Source organism: Rana temporaria, chromosome 5 (assembly GCF_905171775.1).
Source record: "Rana temporaria chromosome 5, aRanTem1.1, whole genome shotgun sequence".
Lineage (NCBI taxonomy): Eukaryota > Metazoa > Chordata > Amphibia > Anura > Ranidae > Rana > Rana temporaria.
The window spans coordinates 265,149,619-265,173,411 of record NC_053493.1 but is presented as its reverse complement, the minus strand read 5'-3'; the positions used below and the strand labels follow the sequence as shown (position 1 = coordinate 265,173,411).

At 43.1% G+C, this 23,793-nt stretch overlaps 1 protein-coding gene across 5 annotated transcripts in view; it reads left to right on the top strand.

Moving 5' to 3' along the window:
* DCDC2 (doublecortin domain containing 2) overlaps positions 1 to 23,793 on the top strand; it is a 254,672-nt gene that overhangs the window by 104,803 nt on the left and 126,076 nt on the right. For all 5 annotated transcript variants that reach the window (XM_040353796.1, XM_040353799.1, XM_040353798.1 and 2 more), the window contains one exon: positions 11,833 to 12,013. In XM_040353796.1, the coding sequence (XP_040209730.1) occupies positions 11,833 to 12,013 (181 nt within the window). The remainder of the gene's footprint in view (positions 1 to 11,832; positions 12,014 to 23,793) is intronic.

The following is a 23,793-nucleotide window of genomic DNA, read 5'->3' as shown; positions in this document are numbered from 1 at the left end:
TGTATTGCTACAAGGGGTCCGGGCGCGCTGGTGTGCTGCACCCTCTATGTGCGTGTCCAAACAGCCTCTACGCGTTTCGCTAATTGCGTCGTCAGGAGAGCTGTGGACACTACTGTTTAAGCTGTATTTATACCCCTGTGGATTCCCTGAAATGCTGCAAGGTAGTCACAGGAAACAGGAAGTCTTCCGGCCACCATCTTGGCTGATGGCACAGGAAGTTCCTGTTCCACCATTTTGGTTACTGGATACCTGGCTATTTGCCAGTCCTGGCTGTTGTTACTGGGTGTCAGCAATAGAAATATGTATATACCCCTGTGGATTCCCTGAAATGCTGCAAGGTGGTCACAGGAAACAGGAAGTCTTCCGGCCACCATCTTGGCTGATGGCACAGGAAGTTCCTGTTCCCCCATTTTGGTTACTGGATACCTGGCTATTTGCCAGTCCTGGCTGTTGTTACTGGGTGTCAGCAATAAAAATATGCCCAGCAGCCAGGGTGGCTGTGTGTGTGGGGCGCTATGTGCGCTGCTACCTCCGTTCGTTTGTGCACCTCCCCCCCCTCCGTGTGCGCGCGCTTATTGCCCTGTGTGTTATTCCCTGTATTATCGCCGCAACCGGAAGTGCTTGTGCGGCCATCTTGCCTCCGTCACCGGAAGTGTCCGTTCCGCCAATTTTGGTTACTAGCATCCTATGTTAGTCTATGCCTGTTTTGGGTAATGGCTAATTCTCCACACAGGATGTAATGTTAGTCATTTTAGCTACTGGCAATGGTCCCTGTGTAGCAGTCACCGTCTCTGGTTGACGCTGCCAGGGACACTTTACAAAAAACAACATTTTATCACCTATATTACTTTAAGTGGTCAAAAGCTGTGTTTATTAAAAAAATGTATTTACTAAAAATTAATCAAACACCATGAGGCCATAAGCAGCAGGAAACAATACAGTTTTCATTTTTCTGCTGCTATATTTTGACTTTACTGTATAAACACTTCTCAGTGTGTGTTATTACTGGTTTAATTTTCTTATAATTTTTTTGCAAATCTATAAAAGTTTCAAAACTGTTAAAGTCCCTGTTTGGCGCAAACTTAATGCCCTTGTCTAATACCAGTAGTTCCTCCTGGGAGAATTCAATGTTAGTTAGGTTGAAGATCCCTTCACCTAACCCACCCTTTTTCTTTTTGCTTCACCTTCTGTACCCTCTCCTTCTTGGGGGTTGTGATTCCACCCCCCTCTGCCGGTCTGAAAAACCGGCATAGGTGGTCTGAAAAACTCCCCCCAGTCCCTCCATTCCCCCTGCCATTGGGATCCCTCTATCCCTACTGAAGCATTCTTCAAATAGAAATACGGCCAAAGCTTTCTTGGCCACACTTCTCTTCTGAGTCACAGGAGTGTACTTATTTCTGCATTCCTGTGACCTTGAATTCAGCCGACAGTGTGCTGAAGCCCATTGTTGGCTAACATCATAGAGCCAGTCCAAGATCTGGAACTTTAGGTTGGATCTACCCAGGCCCGAATTTACTCCCTTTGCCACCCCAAGACCGGGTCCTTCAATGCCGCCTCCGCAGTACAGGGGGGACATTATCCGCCGGGGGACTTTTTTCTTTTTTGGCAGGAAACTGAGAAGCGGGCGGGTGCTCACATTGGGAGGGATTGCTGTTGCTGAAACTTGCATTGAGAAGCGGGGGGGTGCTCACCTCCTCTTCCCTCAGTTTTCTCTCCTCTTACCATCCGTGACATGACAGGGGGGAGCTCCCGAAATGAAAGTGAAAGTGGTGAAAGTGTCCTCTCCTCTCAGCCACAGTGCCGCCCCTGCACCCACTGCCGCCCCGAGGCCTGGCCTTGTTGGCCTTGTCTGGAATCCGGCCCTGGATCTACCCAGATGCCTGACCAGCAGCCTCTTCTGCACCTTCCTTAGCCCAGCACTCTTGTAAGCGCTGGTAGGGCAGAGAAGAGAGCGGTGACTGACAGTCACTACTCTCGGCTCATTGAAGACCAAGAACTTAGTGACAAGCGATTATATGATTGCTCAGTTCTTGTTCTTAGGGCCACCGGTCCGATGCTGCCGCCATATAGGTTAGTATGTATGTTTATTTTTATTCCCACACCTCTTCTATAAACAAAAGTTGGAAATGAAACACTACTTTACCACAATTTATGGACTTTACTTTTGTTTTATATGGACTCCTTTTCATTCACTGTATTTTCTTTGAGATGATATTTTTTTTTGTACTCTACTGTAGACTATTATTCGTAATAAATGTATGATTTATTGGCCATTTTTCAGAGAATATGAACGATAACACAAAAACATTTCTTTCACTCTTGGTTAGTGTTTGGCTAATGCCATTTATTATCAATCAACAATTTTTACTCTTTTTAAATCATAATCACAACAGAAACTATACAAATGACCCTGATCAAAAGTTTACATACCCTGGTGATTTTGGCCTAATAACATGCACACAAGTTGACACAAAGGGGTTCGAATGGCTATTAAAGTTAACCATCCTCATCCTGTGATCTGTTTGCTTGTAATTAGTGTGTGTGTATAAAAGGTCAATGGGTTTCTGGACTCCTGACAGACCCTTGCATCTTTCATCCAGTGCTGCATTGACGTTTCTGAAAACGGAGTCATGGGGAAAGTAAAATAATTGTCAAAGAATCTGTGAGAAGAGTTAGTTGAACTGTATAAAACAGGAAAGGGATATAAAAAGATATCCAAGGAATTTAGAATCAGCAGTGTTCAGACTCTAATCAAGAAGTGGAAAATGAGGGGTTTTATTGAAACCAAACCACTGTCGGGTAGACCAACTAAAACTTCAGCCACAACTTGGCAGGAAAATTGTTTGTGATGCAAAGAAAACCCCACAAATAACTTCAGGTGAAATACAGGTCTCTCTTAAAACATGTAGTGTGTCTGTTTCAAGATGCACAATAAGGAGGCACTTGAAGAAAGATGGGCTGCATGGTCGAGTCGCCAGAAGAAAGCCATTACTATGCAAATGCCACAAAGTATCCTGCTTTCAATATGCCAAACAGAATAGAGACAAGCGTCAAATCTTCTGGCACAAAATCATTTGGAGTGATAAGACCAAAATGTAGCTTTTTGGCCACAACCATTAACGCTACATTTGGAGAGGAGTCAACAAGGCCTATGATAACAAGTACACCATTCCTACTTTTAAACACGGAGGTGGATCGCTGGTATTTTGGGGATGTGTGAGCTACAAAGGCACAGGAAATTTGGTCAAAATTGATGGCAAGATGAATGCAGTATGTTATCAAAAAATACTGGAGGAAAATTTGCATTCATCAGCCAGGAACTAGCGCATGGGACGTACTTGGACATTACAACATGACAATGGTCCAAAACACAAGGCCAAGTTGACCTGTCATTGACTACAGCAGAATAAAGTGAAGGTTCTGGAGTGGCCATCTCAGTCTCCTGACCTCAATATCATTAAGCCACTCAGGGGAGATCTCAAACATGCAGTTCATGCAAGACAGCCCAAGAATTTACAGGAACTGGTGGCTTTTTGCCAAGAGGAATGGGCAGCTATACCATCTGAGAGGATAAAGAGCATAATCCTCAAATACCATGAAAGACTTCAAGCTTTCATTGATGTTAAAGGGGGCAATACATGGTATTGGGGTATGTAAACTTTTGATCAGGGTAATTTTGGTAGGTTCTATTGTAATTATGATTTTAAAAAGAGCTGATTGATAATACATGGCTTTAGGCAAACATTAACCATGAGTGAAAGAAATTTTATTATTCATATTCTCTTACAATGGCCAAGAAATCATAAATTGTGCCAGGGTATGTAAACTGTTGAGCACAACGGTGTGTGTGTGTGTATGTGTGTGTGTGTGTGTGTGTGTGTGTATGTATGTATATATTTGGCATTCTACTGTGAGTCCAGGGCAGGGAGGGGGCATTGAGGTGGGGTGGGAGGAGGGGGACTGGTAATGGCGCTGTAATGCCCTGAGCTCACAGAATGTGGTATGAGTGATGATGGGAGTCATTCAACCTGGAAGAGGAGTGGTGTTGGATAGGTGAATGGGTGAGTCTCTCAGGAAGAGGAAGCAACTATAGCAGCTGAAGCTACTTTTTTAAATTTTAAGAGCTACTGAGCGATTTATTTGTTTGTTTTTTGCCTAAGATGGAATTGGGCTTTAAGTGTTTCCGGTTGCCGCAGGTACCTACAATACTTCATTCATTTCATGCTGCTACACATCTCCTCTACAGAAGCTCCTGCTGCCATAGTGGAGCTTAACTTCCAAGCACGGATTAAATAATAGGCATTATTTCATGCCCTACATTTTAAATATGAATGCTATGATTTTATGCATTTATTATAAAATGTAATTTACTTCAATTATTTAACATTCTACAAAGTGAACAGCAAGGGAATCAATAACTGTGAAAGTGTACAAAGAAAACACAGAAAGGGTAAATCAGGACACAGTGCTAAAATACATTGAAGAAAATTGATCTATGCATTATGTGAAACAAATATCTGCTTTCCGACAATTCACTAATGTAGTAAAAGTTAACAAAGTTAACTCAAAATGCAAAATGAAATAATTGTTAAACAAAAGCTGTACTCAACAGAATAGCTAATGTTCATTAGCAATACACATATAATTTTTCAGTTGAACTTCACTCTCCCAATCAACATTGATTATTTTTCATCCTCATGCTGCTAGCATTAGTAAATAGATAGAAAAGTATATCATATTTACTTGTGTTAAACTGTTTTTTTTTTTTACATTTCTTTAGTTACTTTCTGGTTTCTTCCCTAGGCAAATTAAGTTGTCAACCACTTGCCGACCGCCGCACAAGTTTTTACGTTGACATAATGGCACAGCTGCAGAAATGGGTGTATATATACACGTCACCTTTAATTTTCCACCGTATGGTCGCGAGTGCCGCCGACGGCGCGCTCGTGACCCTGTTGCGAGCTTTCTGACCATGCGCTTTCTGACCGATGGACTCGATGTCCGCTGGTGTCCCGCGATCGGGTGACAGAGCTGAAGAACGGGAGGATGCCAGTGTAAACACAACATCTCCCTGTTCTTCCTAGTGACATGTCACTAATCGTCTGTTCCCTGTCATCGAGAACAGCGATCAGCGACGTGTCACGGCAAGCCATGCTCCCTAACAGTTAAAATCACTCCCTAGGTCACACTTAACCCCTTTAGCGCCCCCTACAGGTTAACCTCTTCACTGCCAGTGTAATTTTTACAGTAATCAGTGCATTTTTCATAGCACTGATCACTGTAAAAATGACAATGGTCCCAAAATTGTGTCAAAAGTGTCGGATGTGTCTGCCATAATGTTGCAATCATGATAAAAATCGCTGATCGTCACCATTACTAGTAAAAAAAAAATATTAATAAAAATGCCATAAAACTATCCCCTATTTTGTACACGCTATAACTTTTGCGCAAACCAATTATTAAACGCTTATTGTTTTACCAAAAATATGTATCGGCCTAAACTGAGGAAAAAAATGTTTTTATTATAGCAAAAAGTAAAAAATATTGATTTTTTTTCAAAATTGTCGCTCTATTTTTGTTTATAGTGCAAAAAATAAAAACCGCAGAGGTGAGCAAATACCACCAAAATAAAGCTCTATTTGTGGGAAAAAAAGGACATCACTTTTGTTTGGGAGCCACGTCTCACAACCGAGCAATTGTCAGTTAAAGCGACCTAAAGCCGAATCAAAAAAAGGGCCTGGTCTTTGGCCAACCGAATGGTCCGGGGCTTAAGTGGTTAAAGTGTTTGTTACCCCAATGCTTCATATCCCTGATATGTGCCTGCTGTACCATGTACTTGTATGAGAAAGTATCCTGTTCTCTTTGTTTTGCCTCCTTTATGTGAAATCCCTGGTGTTCCTGCCAGTCCCCTTACTTTCCTATTAAAAACTGACCACACTAAGCAGGAGAGCACACTGTGGTAAGTTCTCTAGCTATGCTGGGAACTCAGTATGCTCTCCTACAAATATCAGACTTGTCCTGACACGCCCCCCGCTGCACAGCCATTCAATGGGAAGCTCAGTGTGCTGCTACTTCTCCTCCTCTAGCTCTTGTGCACCTGAGAACAGAGGCAATGTGACCAAGCCGAGAATTCCTGTCTCATACTCGGAACACAGAAGAGTCTACCGCAGTGACCCAGAGCAAGCAATGTATTCTAGCAATGAATACAAAGCTTCCTCTGATTGGCTGAGTCTGAGGTTGTGACATCATCAGCCTGCCTCTCTGACTCAGCAAATCAGAGGAAGCTTTGTCTTCATTGCTAGAATACATTGCTTGATCTAAGTGCCGCTGCAGTAGACTCATCTGTGTTCCGGGTATGAGACAGGATGTCTCGGCTTGCACCCCAAAACAAAGTGCAGTATGCTATATGTAGCCGCAGCTATATACAGTTTATACCACACATCCAGCGACCTCACAGGTTACTGAGGGACATTGTTTGTTTGGGCCAGCTTGGCCCAAACAAATGATGTAAAATCTGTGGAAAGATGGAGATCTTCTTTAACCTCCCTGGCGGTATGATTCTTTCAGAATTTAGGTGCTGAAAGCGGTACTATTATTTTGCATGGAAATTTGGCGTTTTAGATTGCAGGCCTGCAATTCTTAGGAATAACTCACCTTAATCTGTCCAAACCAGAGTCTAGTAGACTATGATAAAGTTTGAAACACAAAATCATAAATTATAATATAATAAATAATAACAAATAATAATTTGATAATAACAATACTTTTTATTCAATACATTTTAGTAAATAATATATTCAAAAACGCAGATTTTTTGGGGGTTCAAACAAGGGTGCAATAACATTAGTCAGTAAACGTCTCGGGTATGAAAAATTTTAAAGCAAGGTACAGCGTCCAACGTCGCAGTCGGGACAATAGAAACGCGTTTCTTTATTTATTTTTCTTCTGTTGTCGTCACCCTTGGAGCAGCAAACCACACACATCCTTGTGGGTGCTGTTTTTTTTCAGTGGGTAGAATGTGGTCCAAAAAGTGACGACCATTCAGTCGTTCAGGGTTCCCAACACCAGCAGCCCGACGTCCAGATCGGTTTACCGCCGTTTGCGTTTGGTGCTTCAGAAGGATTAGTTCTGCAACCTTCCACACAAAGTCCGCATGGACCACAGGCCTTTCACTTTTTTTTTTCATCAGAATGAAGGAATTCCAGAGGCACTGGGCCTGATCCACAAAAGGGATACGCCGGCGTATCTACTGATACGCCGTCGTATCCCTGTTTCTATCTATGGAACTGATCCACAGAATCAGTTTCTCATAGATAGGCAGAACTGTCGGATCTTAGGATGCAGTACCGCGGCCGCCGCTGGGGGCATTTCTCGTCGAAATCCAGCGTCGGGTATGCAAATTAGCACTTACGGAGATCCACAAAGCTTTTTCGCTTCGTTTTTTCTCCGTAAGTATTAGTTTGCCGTCGCAAAATTAGGGCTGCTTTTACAAAGTGTAAACTGTTTACACCTTGTAAAAGTATACCCTTCTATCCCGCGTCGCTGTCATTTTTTTTTTTGTAATTTTTTTTTTCCCGCCGCAACTCTTTTTTTTTTTTACGCCCGTCGCGATTCTCAAAACCCATAAATCCGCGCAAAGCACGTCGGGAAAATAACGTCCGGAGCATGCGCAGTACGTCCGGCGCGGGAGCGCGCCTAATTTAAATGGGACTCGCCCCATTAGATTAGGCACGACGGATTTAAGTTACACCGCTGAAAATGTCTAGGTAAGTGCTTTGTGGATCAGGCACTTAGGTAGAGATTTTGCGGCGGTGTAACTTAAATGGCAAAAGTTAAGTTATGGCCAGTTTTTGTGGATCAGGCCCACTGTTCCAAAAGATGTCGGAAATTTTTTTATAGTATTTTTTTTCCTGCTTCCTCATCGGTAAAAGGTCATGGCCTGGTCTCCTCCCATAGTGTGGTTGTAGTCCAACACAACCCGTGACTTTACCGATCACAGCACAAAAATCTCACCCCGAGCCACACTCGGGAATACCGTTAGGCAAGTTAATAATAACATGCAATGGCAAGCTCCATTTTTTTAAAGCAAGCTAAATCCTTTCTTGATTTAAAAGAGGTATGGACTCCAGAGAGAGAGAGAGAGATAATTTTTCCGCAGTACAAATCATTAATAAGACCTCATCTGGAATATGCAGTTCAGTTTTGGGCACCAGTTTATAAAAAGGATATCCAGGAACTGGAGAAAGTGCAGAGAAGGGCAACCAAACTAATAAGAGGCATAGAAGAGCTTAGCTATGATGATCTCAGCTGAATTTATTCTCTTTTAAGAAGAGGGATATGATCAACTTGTTAATACATAAGTGGTCCATATAGGTAACTTGGTATAGAGATATTCACTTTCAGGACATTACAAAGGACAGGGGGGAACTCTTTGCGATTTAACCTTCACACACGGTAAGAACATTAAAAGGTGGATTAGTCTCCCTCAAGAACTACCGGTAGTTCTGGCCAGCTCAGTAGATTGTTTAAGAAAAGAACTGGATCAGGGCTCAAGTCCTGCGAAAACGCATAGGAATGGAGTTCCTGCACTTTTTTCACAGCAGGAACGCAGTTCCCTTTGCAGGACTAGAGCAGCCTGAGGCAATCCTTCACTAAGCGGCAATGCCCAGCTCCAGTCACTGTCAGGGGCAGGCGAACCTTAGTAATCCTTTATGTTACTGTATATGGATTCATTGGGTAGTGTGAGGGTATTCCGTCACTTCCTCGATGCCGCAATGTCACCTGGGAGCTTTTGTCATTGTTCCCAGGAGACATTGTGGAGGTCTGCCAGGAGTTATCGCGGGATATAGAAAACGGAACGGAATACCCGCATACTACCCGAGGGAAATCCATATACAGGAAGCGACCAGTAACATAAAGGATTACTAAGGTACAGTGGATCGAAAAAAACATGCGGTTTAGTAATCATGCATATGAGCGTATCATTTTTTTGGTGGGGGAGTGGATCTTGGGTGGGAATTCCAACACTTTTTCCCCCAGGACTTGACCCCTGAACTGGATGTATTCCTACATTCGCAAAATATAACTGGATATTAACTTGTGTAGATAATAATGCCAGAGAATGTTGATCCAGGGAATATCCATCTGCCTTCTGGTGATCAGGAGAATTTGTGTTTCCCCTGTTGTAGCAAATTGGACTATGCTTTATAGTTTTTTTTTGCCTTCCTCTGGATCAACTGTGGGTATAGGATTTTGTATATGGAGATTTTCTATATATTTACATATTCTGTTGTTTTACTAGATGGACTTGTGTCTTCTTTCAACCTGATTAACTATGTCTGGTATGTGTGGGTGTGTGTGGGCAGTGGGAAAGGTTAACATAAGGATCCTGGCTCACAAGGTCACTTAACCACTTGACAACTGGGCACTTAAACCCCCTTAATAACCAGACCAATTTTCAGCTTTCGGTGCTCTCACTTTTGAATGACAATTACTCAGTCATACAACACTGTACCCATATGAAATTTTCGTTCTTTTTTTCATACAAATAGAGCTTTCTTTTGGTGGTATTTAATCACTGTTGTTTTTTTTTTATGCGCTATAAGAGAAAAAAGACTGAAAATTCTGTAAAAAAAATGAATTTTTCATGATTTCTGTTATAACATTTTGCAAATTAGTATTTTTCCTTTATAAATATTGGCCAACATTTATACTGCTACATATCTTTGGTAAAAATAAGTACAAATTGGTGCATGTCATTTGGTCTTTGTGAAATTTATAGAGTCTACAAGCTATGGTGCCAATATCTGAAAATTGATCACACCTGAAGTATCTCAATTCTTGAGACCCTAACATGCCAGAAAAGTACAAATACCCCCCAAATTACCCATTTTTGGAAAGAAGACATTCCAAAATATTTAGAAAGAGGCATTGTGAGTTTTTTGAAGTTGTAATTTTTTCCCACAATTCTTTGCAAAAAAAAAAAAAAAATTTATATTTTTTTCCCAAAATTGTCATATTAGCAGGTTATTTCTCACAGACAGCATATGCATAGCACAAATTGCACCCCAAAACACATTCTGCTATTCCTCCCGAGTATGGCGATACCACATGTGTGAGACTTTTACACAGTGTTGCCACATACAGAGGCCCAACATGCAGGCATTCAGGCGTTCTTGAGCACCCAGGCCAATTCTGACATTTCTCTCCTACATGTAAAAATCATCATTTATTTGCTAGAAAATTACAAAACATTATATATGTTTTTTTAGCAAATACCTTAGAGAATACAATGGTGGTTGTTGCAACTTTTTATCTCCCACTGTATTTGCGCAGAAATTTACGGAAAAAAACGTTTTTGTGCTTAAAAAAAAAACAGTAAAGTTAGCCCAATGTTTTTGCATAATGTGAAAGATGAAGTTATGCCGAGTAAATAGATACCCAACGTGTCACACGCTTGTGAAATGGCGCCAAACTTCACTACTTAAAAATCCCCATAGGTGACTATGGCTAAAATGATTGCTCTCGCTCTAAGGTTTGCAGAGATACCTCACATGTGTGGTTTGAACACCGTTTTCATATATGGGCGGGACTTACATATGCGTTCGCTTCTGAATGCGAGCACACGGAGACAGGGGCACTTTAAAAAAAAAATATATGTTATTGTTCATTTTACTTTATTTTAATTTGACACGTTTTTCCGCAATTTTTTTAAAATTTTTGATCACTTTTATTCATATTACAAGGAATGTAAACATCCCTTGTAATAGGAATATGGCATTACAGGTCCTCTCATCTCAGCTCCAGTCTCCTCCAGCACAACACTTGCTTGCAGACTGTTTCTCTCTCTCTCTCCTGCACAACACTTAACTTACAGGTACAGCTAGCACATGGTTAGGCCCGACACTGACTAGGAAAAGGAATAGGAAGTCAGGCTGCAGCTGCCTGACTCCACTGCCTGGACATCACAGTCCTTACTGCTGGCTCTGCACCCATCCCTGACTGCACATTCCCAGTCCTCTCAGGCATGCCTACCCAATCCTCTCAACTGTGCTTGTCACTCACCTGGCTCTGACCGGGGGTTCCCTCCTGAAGACACTTTCCCGGCAACAATAGTTCCTGTTGTCCTCTTTGGTTCTTCTCTGTGTCTCCTGACCAGATCCTCCTTGCTTTCCAGAAGGGCTCCGTCCTGCACCTGAACCCCTGGCCCAAGGTCACCCCCTAGAATGGGGAGCGCACTCAAATGCCCCAACAACCTAGTGCTCTTTCTCCAGTTTTTACACCCAAACAACTCCTCCCCAGCTGGGCTGGCCCTGGGTATATCAAGGAGGCCTGCCCCCTGCCAATCCTAGTTGGGGATTGGTCAGGGCCCCCTGAGACACCCCAAACAGCTCGACCTCTCTTCTCCTCCTCTTCTTCTAGAATCCTCTAGAAGCAAGAGGCAACTGATGCTGTCTGTGAGTCACCAGCCTACTCTGAGCCACTCCCAGCCCACACAGATCAAAACAAACAGGCCTAGCTTCCAACTGGACATGCCTAAATGTACCTGCTCTAGCCAAAAAAAACTTGCTATAGCACCTACCTAGGTAGAGGTGCTACTAAAGTGGCACATTTTATAACTACCTGAATTTGGTGCACGAATCGCTGTAAGAACCAAAAGTGTTACAAATTATTTATGAATTTGGCACAGTACATTAATAGGAGGGAATTAATGCCAGAAAAGTGGTGCAGCAGCTTTATTAAATTCCCCATTACCTTTAAAACTTCTATATTTAATATCAATATGTATTCACTTATGAACATTTAATGGTATCAATGTGATTTTTCCTACAGAGACATGAGCGCCAAACAAAATCCACAGGTGGTTCCACTGATGCTGTAGACACTATAATTTCTCCTCAACCACCTAAGCCTAAACCCAAGAAAAACCCTGAAGCTCAAATACTCAACAAACCAGTGAAAGTGAAACAGAAGAAGGAAATAAACAACAACTACATCATTTACACACGAAATGGTAAGTCATTTCTGTATTTTTCTACTTTGTGCATGTATGTTTTGTTGATAATGTTAAAGGGGTTGTAATGGAAATTAATTTTTTTCATAATAAGCATCCTTTACCTGCAGACATTCCTCTTTTCACTTCCTCGTTGTTCGTTTTTGCTCAGAAGTTGCTCTATTTCTTCTCTGTTCTGTTCACTTCCTGCTTGTCTGATTGTTACTCACCGCCGTGAAGGGAGGCTTTACTGCGGTGGTCAGTGACGTGCTCGCCCCCTCCTGGAAACTACATCTGTGCGGCAGGATGCTCTCTACGTGTTAGAGACTTCTACTGGGAAATGTATTTCTTACATGAACGAGCGCCGCAAACCAGAAAGTGAATGAGAGAACAGAAACTAGAACGCCGGAGGTGATGTAGATGAAGAAATTTAATAGGTATTTACTCGTTTTTTTACCAGGATCATTACACTATTCTGTCTGTCTACCTTGCAGACATTAATTTTAGGCAAAAAATGTTTTTCCTTTACAACTCCTTAAATGCAGCATTAGGCTGATGCCACATGGGTGACATACCAGTGACAGGATAGCTAATAGGCCTGCCTGTGTGTCCCTATTGAATCACTTCTTCTGTAGCGGAGGCAGTAAGATGTTCATCCTATCACTAGCAATTTAGATTCAGGTCAGCAACAGCAGCACTATTCGGACCATCTCACTGAGTGTGGCTACACAGGGAGAGATTCTATAGGGCAGGGGTCTCAAACTGACGGACCTCCAGCTGTTGCATAAATTACAAGCCCCATGAGCCATTGCAAGACTGAGGCCTCGTACACACGACCGAGGAACTCGTCGGAAAAGAGACATCGTTTTCCTCGACGAGTTCCTTATTACGCTTGTCGAGGAACTAGGGTTAGGGTTAGGGTTCGGGTTAGGGCTAGGGGTTAAGGGTTAGGGTTAGGCTTAGGGTTGGTGTTGGGGTTAGAGTTTCCCATTTAAGAATATGGCTAGGATTCAGGAATTGGAACAGGGACCTCCCCCAAAGGTCAAAGGTCAGAAGGCGGGTTCCCAGAGGTCAAAGGTCACAGGGCGTGGCTGACCCACCCCCACCAAAGTGTACTGCCTACCCCAACTAAGTCGGGGAATGAACAAGTCGGGAATGAACAAGTCGGGGAAAGCGTCTATGAACTGAACTCTAGTGCGAAACGCGTCAGCTATATACCCCACTGCTTGCTGTGCTTTGTAGTGTCTGTTCTCCTTTTACCATTAAAGGCCACCTTTTTAAGTTTTTTTGGTGTGCGGCTGTCCATATCTTCTCCTCAAAGTAACCTTCTGACATTGGCACTTGTAGCTGCAATTCTGCATTTTATCTGCAGCATCACCTACTGGAAAAATTTGGTATTACAACTTTTACAGCTCAATTTACTATCATTAATAATGAGTGCTTTGGATTTCCTCTTTGTTTACATGATAGTTATGGGGAACAGATTGGGGATTTCCAACAAAAATGGAAATCCCTTTTAAAAATAAATGTTTACTTACATTGACAATTTTGGGTTATTTCAGTGCCAGGCCTACAAAAAAAATGGCTAACATATCTTCTGAACACACAATGCATCCCTATGTCATCTATGGAGGTGATCAATCACCTATTTTCATACATATTATAAATACAGAACTAAGCAGTTCAGTTGTGGCAGAGTGACTGACTACTACTGTGCCCCATTGCCTTCTCTTTCTCATTCATTTGAGTTATATGAGATTTACAGGAAACTCACACATCATGTTAAAATACAGATTTTGTATTGCAGGATCAGGTTCTCCATCCATAGAGGCCTGGAAATGACTGCAGTGCTTCTATTGTGTGTGATGTTACAGAGAAATGCTAGATTACAATAGTGAGATAGAAAATCACCAGCTAGTTCAGCCCTTATACAATGCAATTTTAAACTGTCGTATTCTAGAAGCAACATTAAACATCTAAACTGAATGGAATATATTTTATGAAAAAAGATTCACTATCTCATTTAATGCTTGATGGAATAAAGATAAAGAGTAAAGTACTTTGTGCCGGCCACAAGGGTAGAATAGTATTTCTTGATCCATTTAGGTTCTATCGCTTACGTCTAAAATGGTAAGAAATTGAGTTTGTCTGTTCACAGCTGTCTCTCTGGATACCTTATAAATCCAAAGCTATTTTTGTAATGACATTTCTGCTTTGTTCTCTGTATATTTTTTCTCGCCAAGCTCCTCCATTGTAAACTTATACATCTCTATTATATGTTGTCTGCTTTATCTGCTGCAGGTAATTTCTGTAGCTTATGTTATGGTGCACATGGGAATTTTCATGACTTTTTCACCTATATAACTCAGTATTGTTTCAGTTTTCAATCTGAAATAAGTAGTCACTGGCTTTTAGGATCTAAGCTAAGCCTAGACTATCTATACCATTATTTAACCAGATCTGTAACTAGAAGCTGAAATAATCAATTTATTTTTTAGCTTTGGATGGATGAAGGTGGGTTGAAAAACCTATAGGCATTATGTATTTCCTGGGTAAGATGCCTAGGTCTCAGCTGTAAGTTCATCTGACGAGGTCAATACTTGCTTCTACATTTCTATTCTATTGATTGCATTCTGATTCAAAATAATTTTACATTCAGTAGTTAAACATTTTTATTTTACTTACAATTACTGTTTTTCCACTTCCTGGTTGGGTCCAGGGCTTTTTTTCAGGGGGAACTTGGGGGAACTCAGTTCCACCACCTCTGGCTCAGACCCTTTGGTGCCTGCTCACCACAATCACTTGTGTTTACAAGTGACAGCTCTGCACTCTGTGTGTAACCACCTGAACTCTGCATTCTGTATGTAATGCAATCCTGGTATTTAAAGCGGTGGTTCACCCTACATAACAACATTTTAGCATAAAATTAGGCGTAGTAGCGAGAGCTACAGTATGCCTGTATTTATTTTTTTAGCCCCGTACTCACTGTGCAATCGTATATTGAAGATTCCGACTCCCCGCGGGGAATGGGCGTTCCTATCCAGAGGGAAGGTGATTGACGGCCGGCTCTGGCACGTCACGCTCCCCGAAGACAGCCGGAGTAGGTCTCGGCTCTTCACGGCGCTATACGGCGCCTGCGCACAGACTATGCGCAGGCGCCGTGAAGAGCCAAGTCCTATTTCGGCTATTTCCGGAGCAGCGTGACGTGCCAGAGCCGGCCGTCAATCACCTTCCCTCTGGATAGGAACGCCCATTCCCCGTGGGGAGTCGGAATCTTCAATATACGATTGCACAGTGAGTACGGGGCTAAAAAAATAAATACAGGCATACTGTAGCTCGCGCTACTATGCCTAATTTTATGCTAGAGGAAATTTTTTTTTTTATAGGGTGAACCCCCGCTTTAATGCCCCTTTAAGACCCTTCTACTGTTTGTGAAATCTGAACGGGGTCGTGGTTGAGTTCCTGCACCTATTTTCTGAGAAAAAAAACTGTGGGTGAGACACTGGTGATGTTACCAGGGCCACACAGATGCATCCTTGGAAGGCTATATTCAGAGGCGGCTCTAGGCTTTGTGAGGCCCCACTCACACCCATGATGGTAAAAGTAATTCAAGGACAAGAGCCTCTTCCCCACAACCCTGGCCGGTGGTTTTGGGGGTCTGCAGGCAGGGGGCTTATCGGAATCTGGAAGCCCCCTTTAACAAGATCCCCCCAGATCCTGCTCTTTAATAACTAAGACGCGAGGGCCATCCTGTGATGTCACCTAGTGACCCTGCCCCCTTGTGATGTAATTGACTGAGGGCATGCGTCATTGACGTCACAAGGGGTGGTGTCACCAATATTCACTGGTTGTCACGGCTCTTAACGCTGCCTGAGCACAGCAGCGTTAGGGTCCCCTGTCCCTCAAAACTGGGGTAATGCATTGGGTAAGTTAGACAGCCGTGAGGCCCCTGCGAGTGTGAGGTCTTAGGCGACAGCCTAATTTGCCTAATTAAAGAGCCGCCTCTGGCTATATTGCCAGTGCCCCCCCCCCCCTCAGATGATATGCCCTGTCATATGTTCCATAGATAGGAAGGAAATTATATTATAATACTTGTCTTGAATTTTATATTTATTTTTTACATTTCTTTAGTTAATTTTTGGTTTCATGACTAGGCAAATTATGTCATACATCCCAGGAGTCTTCAGGGTGGGCAGAGGGGTTTTCTCTGCTAAGCACACCCTCCTGCCAGTGTTCTGTCAGATTAGGTGACCCGTCAGATTTTGTAACGAAAGTGACGTTCCGTCACGGTCATCTTGTTACACCCCGCAGTCGCCCACACTAAGCCTACAGTCTGAAGTCCCCAAGAGGACATTTTTTTACACCCACTGAAATCTTGCATTTCACACTCATTTTTTACCACTAAACTGGGCTTATATGATCAAATACAGTATTTAGAAGTCTGTGACACTGTTTTGATGTTGATTTTTAAAAGCAGCAGCAGCAGGCCTGCTGATCTCACACATTTGCTAATCTGACAGAAGACTGCTTTTAAAATTCAACATCAAAACAGTGTCACAGACTTCTAAATACTGTATTTCACGATATAAGCTCAGTTTAGTGGTAAGAATGAGTGTGAAAAGCAAGATTTCGGTTAGAGTTGCCACCTCATCCCTTTAAACCTGAACACATATTAAAGCGGAGTTCCACCCAAAAATGGAACTTCCGCTTTTCGGAACCCTCCCCCTCCCCGGTGTCACATTTGACACCTTTCAGGGGGGGGGGGGTGATGATACCTGTATAAAACAGGTATTTTGCACCACTTCTGGGTATTGACTCCCAGTGACGGCACGCCGCGCTACTCGCACATGTGCAGTAGGGAACCGGACAGTGACAGTGCTCGTCCTCGTCGCGGGCGAGCTGGACAGGTAAGCGTCCATTCTTTAAAAGTCAGCAGCTGCAGTATTTGTAGCTGCTGGCTTTTTAAAAAATGTTTTTAGATGGGCCTCCGCTTTAATTACACAGGTACTGTGGCTGATTAAGGTGACAATTAAACTCACTTGGTGCCTTATCTGCAATAAATTAGCTCCAGAACCTGTGTAATGCATATGTGTTCGGGTTTAAGGGGATAAGGTGGCAGCCCTAACTTCGGTGGGTGTAAAAAGATGTCCACTTGGCGACTTTAGACTGTAGGCTTACCGCGGCAGTGTGCGGGGCGTACCAAGATGGCAGTGATGGAACGTCACTTTCATTACAATTTTGACAGTTCACCTAATCTGACGGAACACCTGCATGGCTGAACTAAGGGCAGATGGATTCCTGGAAGTAAATGCTACATGAATCCTCTGCCCTTATGCCGCGTACAGACGGTCGTTTTTTGTGATGAAATTAAATGACTTTTTAAATCATGAAACAAAACGACGTTTTTCAAACTTCATTTTCAAAAACGATGAAGCATACACACCATCGTTTTTTCAAAATGCTCTAGCAAAGCGCGGTTACGTTCAGCAAGTATGGCGGCACTCTGTTCCATTGAAGCTCGCTTCATAACTTGCTTCTGAGCAAGCGCGGGTTTAAAAACGTTGTTTTAAACGTCGTTTTGCCCACACACTATCATTTTAAATGACACAAAAAACAACGTTTTGAAAAACGACACAAAAAATTCAAGCATGTTCGAATTTTTTTTTTGTCGTTTTTCAGAAGACATAAAACGACGTTTTCCCCACACACGGTCATTTTAAATGACGTTTTCAAAAACAACGTTTTTTTTCATCACAAAAAACGACCGTCTGTACACGGCATTACTCAAGATGGCCACGGCCAGAAGTGCTAGGGGGTGTTTTTCAAAGTGATTTCTTAGCATAATAAAGCATGGAGCATTGGATGGATGGATGAGTTTGCTTTGAATATTAAAAATTAGTTAAAGCAGAGTTCCGGCCACAATTTCACTTTTTAAATATAAATACCCCTGTAATACACAAGCTTAATGTATTCTAGTAAAGTTAGTCTGTAAACTAAGGTCCGTTTTGTTAGGTTGTTACAGCATTTAGACACTTTATAAAATAGAAATTGACTGGGGCCATCTTAAGTGTGTGCATCATGAAGCCAGACTGTATGACTTCCTAGATTTCAGCCTTGCAAATCTTGCACATGCTCAGTGCTGCACAAGCAGTGTCAGATCAGGTTTCAGCACCTGTGCTGTCTAAGTCACATGATTCTTTGAGACTGGGGAGTGCACAGACTCCTGGAAAGTTACACCCACTACATTCCCAGGTGTCTGTGCGGTGTATGTTAGGAAGCATTAAGCACCTAGGTGCAGGAAGTGGGAAGATGAACTATTCTGCCTAGCAACAACACTTTGAAGGCATCTAAAAAATTTTTTCGTAAAGGACTAATGACATTTTTTCAAAACTACTGATGTAATGTTATATTTATGGGTGGAACTCCACTTTAAAAAGCATTTAACTTGGTTTGTGGTGTTCAGATGCAGCGCATTCCGCTTTAAGGGCAGGAAATAGGCAGAGAAAGCTGGAAACTCCATCACAGAGGTCTACTTTTTGGCATATGCATGACATAGGTCCTCTTTTTTCAATTTTCTGCAGTATTTGCTGTTTCAAGCCACATGGACTTTAAAGGCTAAGTTTGCATTTTGGAACATGTTACATGTTCCAGCTCCTGCCGCCAGTTCCCCAATCCCACTCCTTGGTGTGACAGCTGGCTGGGGATCTTCTGCCGATACCTGCTGTCAACATTTTTAAAAAGTGTGGCCATGCGGGGCTCTGCCAACACAGCCATACCATTTATTCACAGTTTCCTGTGAATGAGTGAACTACAACTTCTGAATAAACTGTGAGGACGCTGATGAGTGCGATCGTAGTTCATTTACAAGCCCTGTGATTTTCACCAGACAGCCTGTATGAAGGTATGAGCAGAAAGCTGCAGGGCTTGTCTGCAGAAGCCTAACCATTGCACCCCTGATCCACTGATCACAGGTGCAATGCTTTTCAGGCTCCGGCAGGAAAACATAATACATTTCTGCAAAAATATGTGCATTTATCGTTTTTTTATTTTATTTAAAGGTGAATATATCCTTTACCCTCATGTAGTCAAAAGGTCAGATATTGCCTGTAGCAAATACATAAAGTGGTTCTAAAGCCTTAAAGTGGAGGTTCACCCAAAAACTAAATTTTTAACATTAGATTGAGGCTCGTTTTGTGAAGGGGGAATCGGGTGTTTTTTAAATCGAAGCAGTACTTACCGTTTTAGAGATAGATCTTCTCCGCCGCTTCCGGGTATGGGCTGCGGGACTGGGCCTTCCTATTTGATTTACAGGCTTCCGACAGGCTTCCGCCGGTCGCATACAGCGCATCACGATTTTCCGAAAGTAGCCGAACGTCGGTGCGCAGGCGCCGTATAGAGCCGCACCAACGTTCGGCTTCTTTTGGCTACTCGTGACGCGATGTATGCGACCGTCGGAAGCCTTTTGGAAGCCTGTCAATCAAATAGGAACGCCCAGTCCCGAAGACCATACCCGGAAGCGGCGGAGAAGATCTATCTCTAAAACGGTAAGTACTGCTTCGATTTAAAAAAAAACACCCGAATTCCCTTCACAAAACGAGCCTCAATCTAATGTTAAAAATTGTTTTTCGGGTGAACTCCCGCTTTAAGATTTTCTTTTACCTTTAATACTGTAGCACTACCGCCGAAGGACCTGCTGGTTTAGATTTGGGCCTGCTGTTACCTTACTGTTCACCATGCTTGTCCTAGGGGTCCTTCTTGAAGAGTTACAAATGTCCACACCAACATTTTGTTTCTTTTTCTTCAAGGGTTTTATTAAACAAGTTTCGTCAGAGGGATGGAGGGGTAGGGAAGATTCAGGTACCTTGCTTTGCGGATCACTGGTATGATCTTGGATCCAGAGGACAAATCGTTTCCACACTGGATTCAGCAACCACCGGATAGGCCTCTCTCATTGACCTAGCAGCCGGTGCGAAGCTCTTTCAAAAGTCTCTGCCACAGACTTGATGAGTGCCGTTGAGTCGTTACACAGTCCTCTGCCACAGGACCATGTAACCACACACGCACTTTGCAAAGTTCCAAAGAAATTACACAGCTCACGGTGCCAGGATCTTTCAGCCAAGCAGGCCGCACGGTGAGGTAAATTGGCCAGGATGCGTCCTCCAATTGGATCCCCAATTGTTCGGCTTCTTACCGCAGGCAAGACAGCACAGGACATCCCCTGGACCAGTAAGCCCCCAGAAACTCCTGGGCCTACTCTCAGTAGCGGAGCCTCAGGCCAGCAGGCCCCGAGACCAAAAGGCTGCTAAGACATCCCTGAGGCCAGGAGGGTCATCAGGTCAGGATAGGAAGACCCTGCCAGAACGGTGTCTGTCCCTTAAGTACCCCTCCCAGAATGCACAGCAGCGGGGACCACACCACTGAGCTGCTTCTGGGCAAGAGGCACCCAAAACACCCAGCCCATTGCATTTCCAACCTTGACTCCTGGTGACAGCGACACCCACAGTCAGGTGGAAGACATGCAACACAGCTGAACTGGAACAGAAACCCATAAGTTGGCAAAAAATTTTGAGCTAAACTACAGCTCAGATAACTAAATTTACAAATAGCGCCTACTCAACAGGAGCAGGGCGCTACAATACATTCTAAAAAATGTAAACACCACCCACTCATTTTACACAACACAACTTTTCCTTTCTGTTACATTTATTTACCATACCTCTGGAAAACACATGCAAAATAATATAACTGTCATTATACTGCTACTAACCAAACTTAATTTTCTCTAATAAAGTTTTTTTTTTCATCCACAATTTTGACATTGACAACTACCTTCTTAAATCTCAGACGGGTCATCCATTCATTATACCGTGTTTCAATGACCCTGTTTGAAGCTTTTAATTAAACCTTAATACATTTCCCATATGTTATTGCAGTGAATCTCTTTTTATGATGCATAACCAGATGATAAATGGTTTAATTAAGCAAGTAATTAACTGTTCAAATAGGTTACCTGGTAGATATCAGTGTAGAGAAATGACATTTTCGGCTGGCACATATGTTCGCATGAAGCCTTGGCACTCTGCTTTGGCAGATGCCTTCTGTAGCATAAAAACAGCAGTAGTTTGTTCATGATTTTTTTTTTATTGCTGGAAGTTTATTTAGCTAAGGGCATATGTGCTCCTGCATATCATGTATAGTCATACCATGCAGAATGGCAAAGGGCACAGTGGCACAGTGGCAAGCATTGCTGTTATGAGGCTCCAGGTTTCTGGTTTGGAATGGGTCCAGTCCCTTGTGTAGGTTTTATGCTCCCTCTGTTTTAAGAAAAAACCCACCAAATTGAACTTGGTAGAACTGGCTCTAGTGTGTGTGTGTGTGTATATTTGTGTAATTTAAATCTTGTAAATTGTTTCTAAGTGCACGTAACTGCATAACAGAGCATTGTAATTATGAGGGTTGTTAACTGGCTCGGAAGTTTCACTAGTTTATGAGGAAACAAATACAAGTCACAGGACCTTGGTGCAAAGTTTAAAAAAAAAAAACAATTCCTATATTTGGACTGCCCTGCTTGGCTCATTTAGCTGCTCATTTTTAATGCAACTGAGTGAAACTTCATTTGACCATGTAGGTATTTAATGATTAAATAACAGAAAAAAAGAGAATTGGAGTAAAGAGCAATGTAGTTTTATAATGTACAGAGTATAATGTAAGCACACATTTAGCTAAAAAAGAAGGGAGCAGCTATCGTATATCAGGTTCCGACCTTCACCTTTACAAACAAACCTGCCTATGCAGGTAAGGGATGTTTGTAGATTATAACACACTGCTTAGCTTTGACTAAAAATGAATAATACCCTTGCTATATGTGTAGGCCATTTACATATACTTATGAAGCCTGACTGGAATACTCTCAGGACGTGGCTAAGTTCTCCAAGAACATTGCTAAGTGAGGCCTAGTCGTCACTGCTCAGCATTTGAGAGCTCACTACTGTGATGGTGGAGGTGAGCAGTAACGACTAGGCCTCACTTAGCAACATCCTGGCAGTACTGAGCAATATCCTGGCAGTATGCCAGTCAGGCTGCATAAAGTATGTAAATGGCATACACCAGGGTATTATTCAACTTTAGTGAGAGCTGCACAGTCTGTTTTTATCTACAGATGTCCCTTATTTGCATAGGCAGTTATGTGGTAAAGGTAAACTATCCCTTTAACCACTTGCTGCCCACCCACTGTCAAATGATGGAGGAGTGGTGCGGCTCTCATTCTGCGACGATGTCATATGACGCTGCCCCAGAACAGCCTCGCTCGCATGGCCGCTGGGGTGCGTGGCGATCGTGGTCGCATCGGGTTCCTAGGACACAGCGCGACCCCGATCTCTGTAAAGTGCCAATGACATGGCTCTTTAACCATATGATCGGCTGTGTCCAATCATAGCCGGTCACATGTAAATGTGGAAGTGCAGGTAATTGGCTCTTCTTGCCTCACACTGACAGAGTTTGTGGCAAAGAGAGCCGATCAGCAGGATCTCCTCGCAGGGGACACCAGGATAGGTAGTCGGGCACTGTACATCAGTGCCCCGATTACAGTAAAGCCCCAGCAGTGCCCATCAGTGACACCAATCGGTGCCTGCTCATCAGTGCTGTCCATCAATGCCCAACAGTGCCTCCCATCAGTGCTCATCAGGGCCACCTATCAGTGCCCATCAAAGCCATCCATCAGTGCCACCTTTCAATACCCACCAGTGCCTATCAGTTCTCATCAGTGCCACATATCAGTGCCACCTATCCGTGCCCATAAGTGGGGTATATTTGTGCCTCATCATCAGTGCCACCTAATTAGTGCCCATACTGTAAGTAGCACCTCATCAGTGCCCATCAGTTCAGCCTTGCAGTGCCCATCAGTACAGCCTCATTAGTGCACATCTGTGAAGGAGAAAATTTACTTTTATATTTCTCATTTATTTCAGTGCACTACCCTACACACAAAGTCTGACTCTTTCCAAAGTTGCACCACACCGAACTGCCTGGTTCTGCATCACCATTACGTTTGGAATGCGCAAAACCGCACACATTTTGCAAATGCGTAAGGGTGCCATTAAAAATATGCTAAATGGCAGCGCATTTCTCTGCGTGCGAGGAAAGCGTCTGATTTTTCGTGCGTTTCCGATACACAGAGATGTAAACCTAGCCTTACTGGAAGATATATATTCTTTTACTACAGCACTGTGTATCATACACAAAGTCATTCGTTCTTTTTGTAAAATGCTTTTGTTACCTTTTTAAAGCGGAGTTCCACCCAAAAGTGGAACTTCTGCTTAATCCACTCCTCGCCCCCTTACATGCCACATTTGGCATGTATTTTTTTTTGGGGGGGGGGGGAGTGGGGGCTTCAGGAGGAGTGGGACTTCCTGTCCCACTTCCTCCTTCCGCCCAGGGACCGCCTAAGCGATACGTCATATCACCTACAGCGGCCCCTGTAGGTCCCAGGTGATCACCTGACCAATCACAGTGCGCAGCGCCGCTCGCGCATGCGCAGTAAGTGCCCGGCCGTTAAGCCGAAAGCTGTCACGGCCAGGTACCCACACTAAGAATGAAGACGCCGTGGGAGAGGGGGGGGGGGAGAGGAGCGGAGCTCCGGGCGGCGCATCACTGGACCGTTGGACAGGTAAGTGTATGTTTATTAAAAGCCAGCAGTTACACTTTTTATAGCTGCTGACTTTAATAAACATTAAAAAAGCCTGGAACTCCCTTTTAAATCCATTTTTGCATTTTAATGTTGCTGATCCCCATCAACCTCTTTC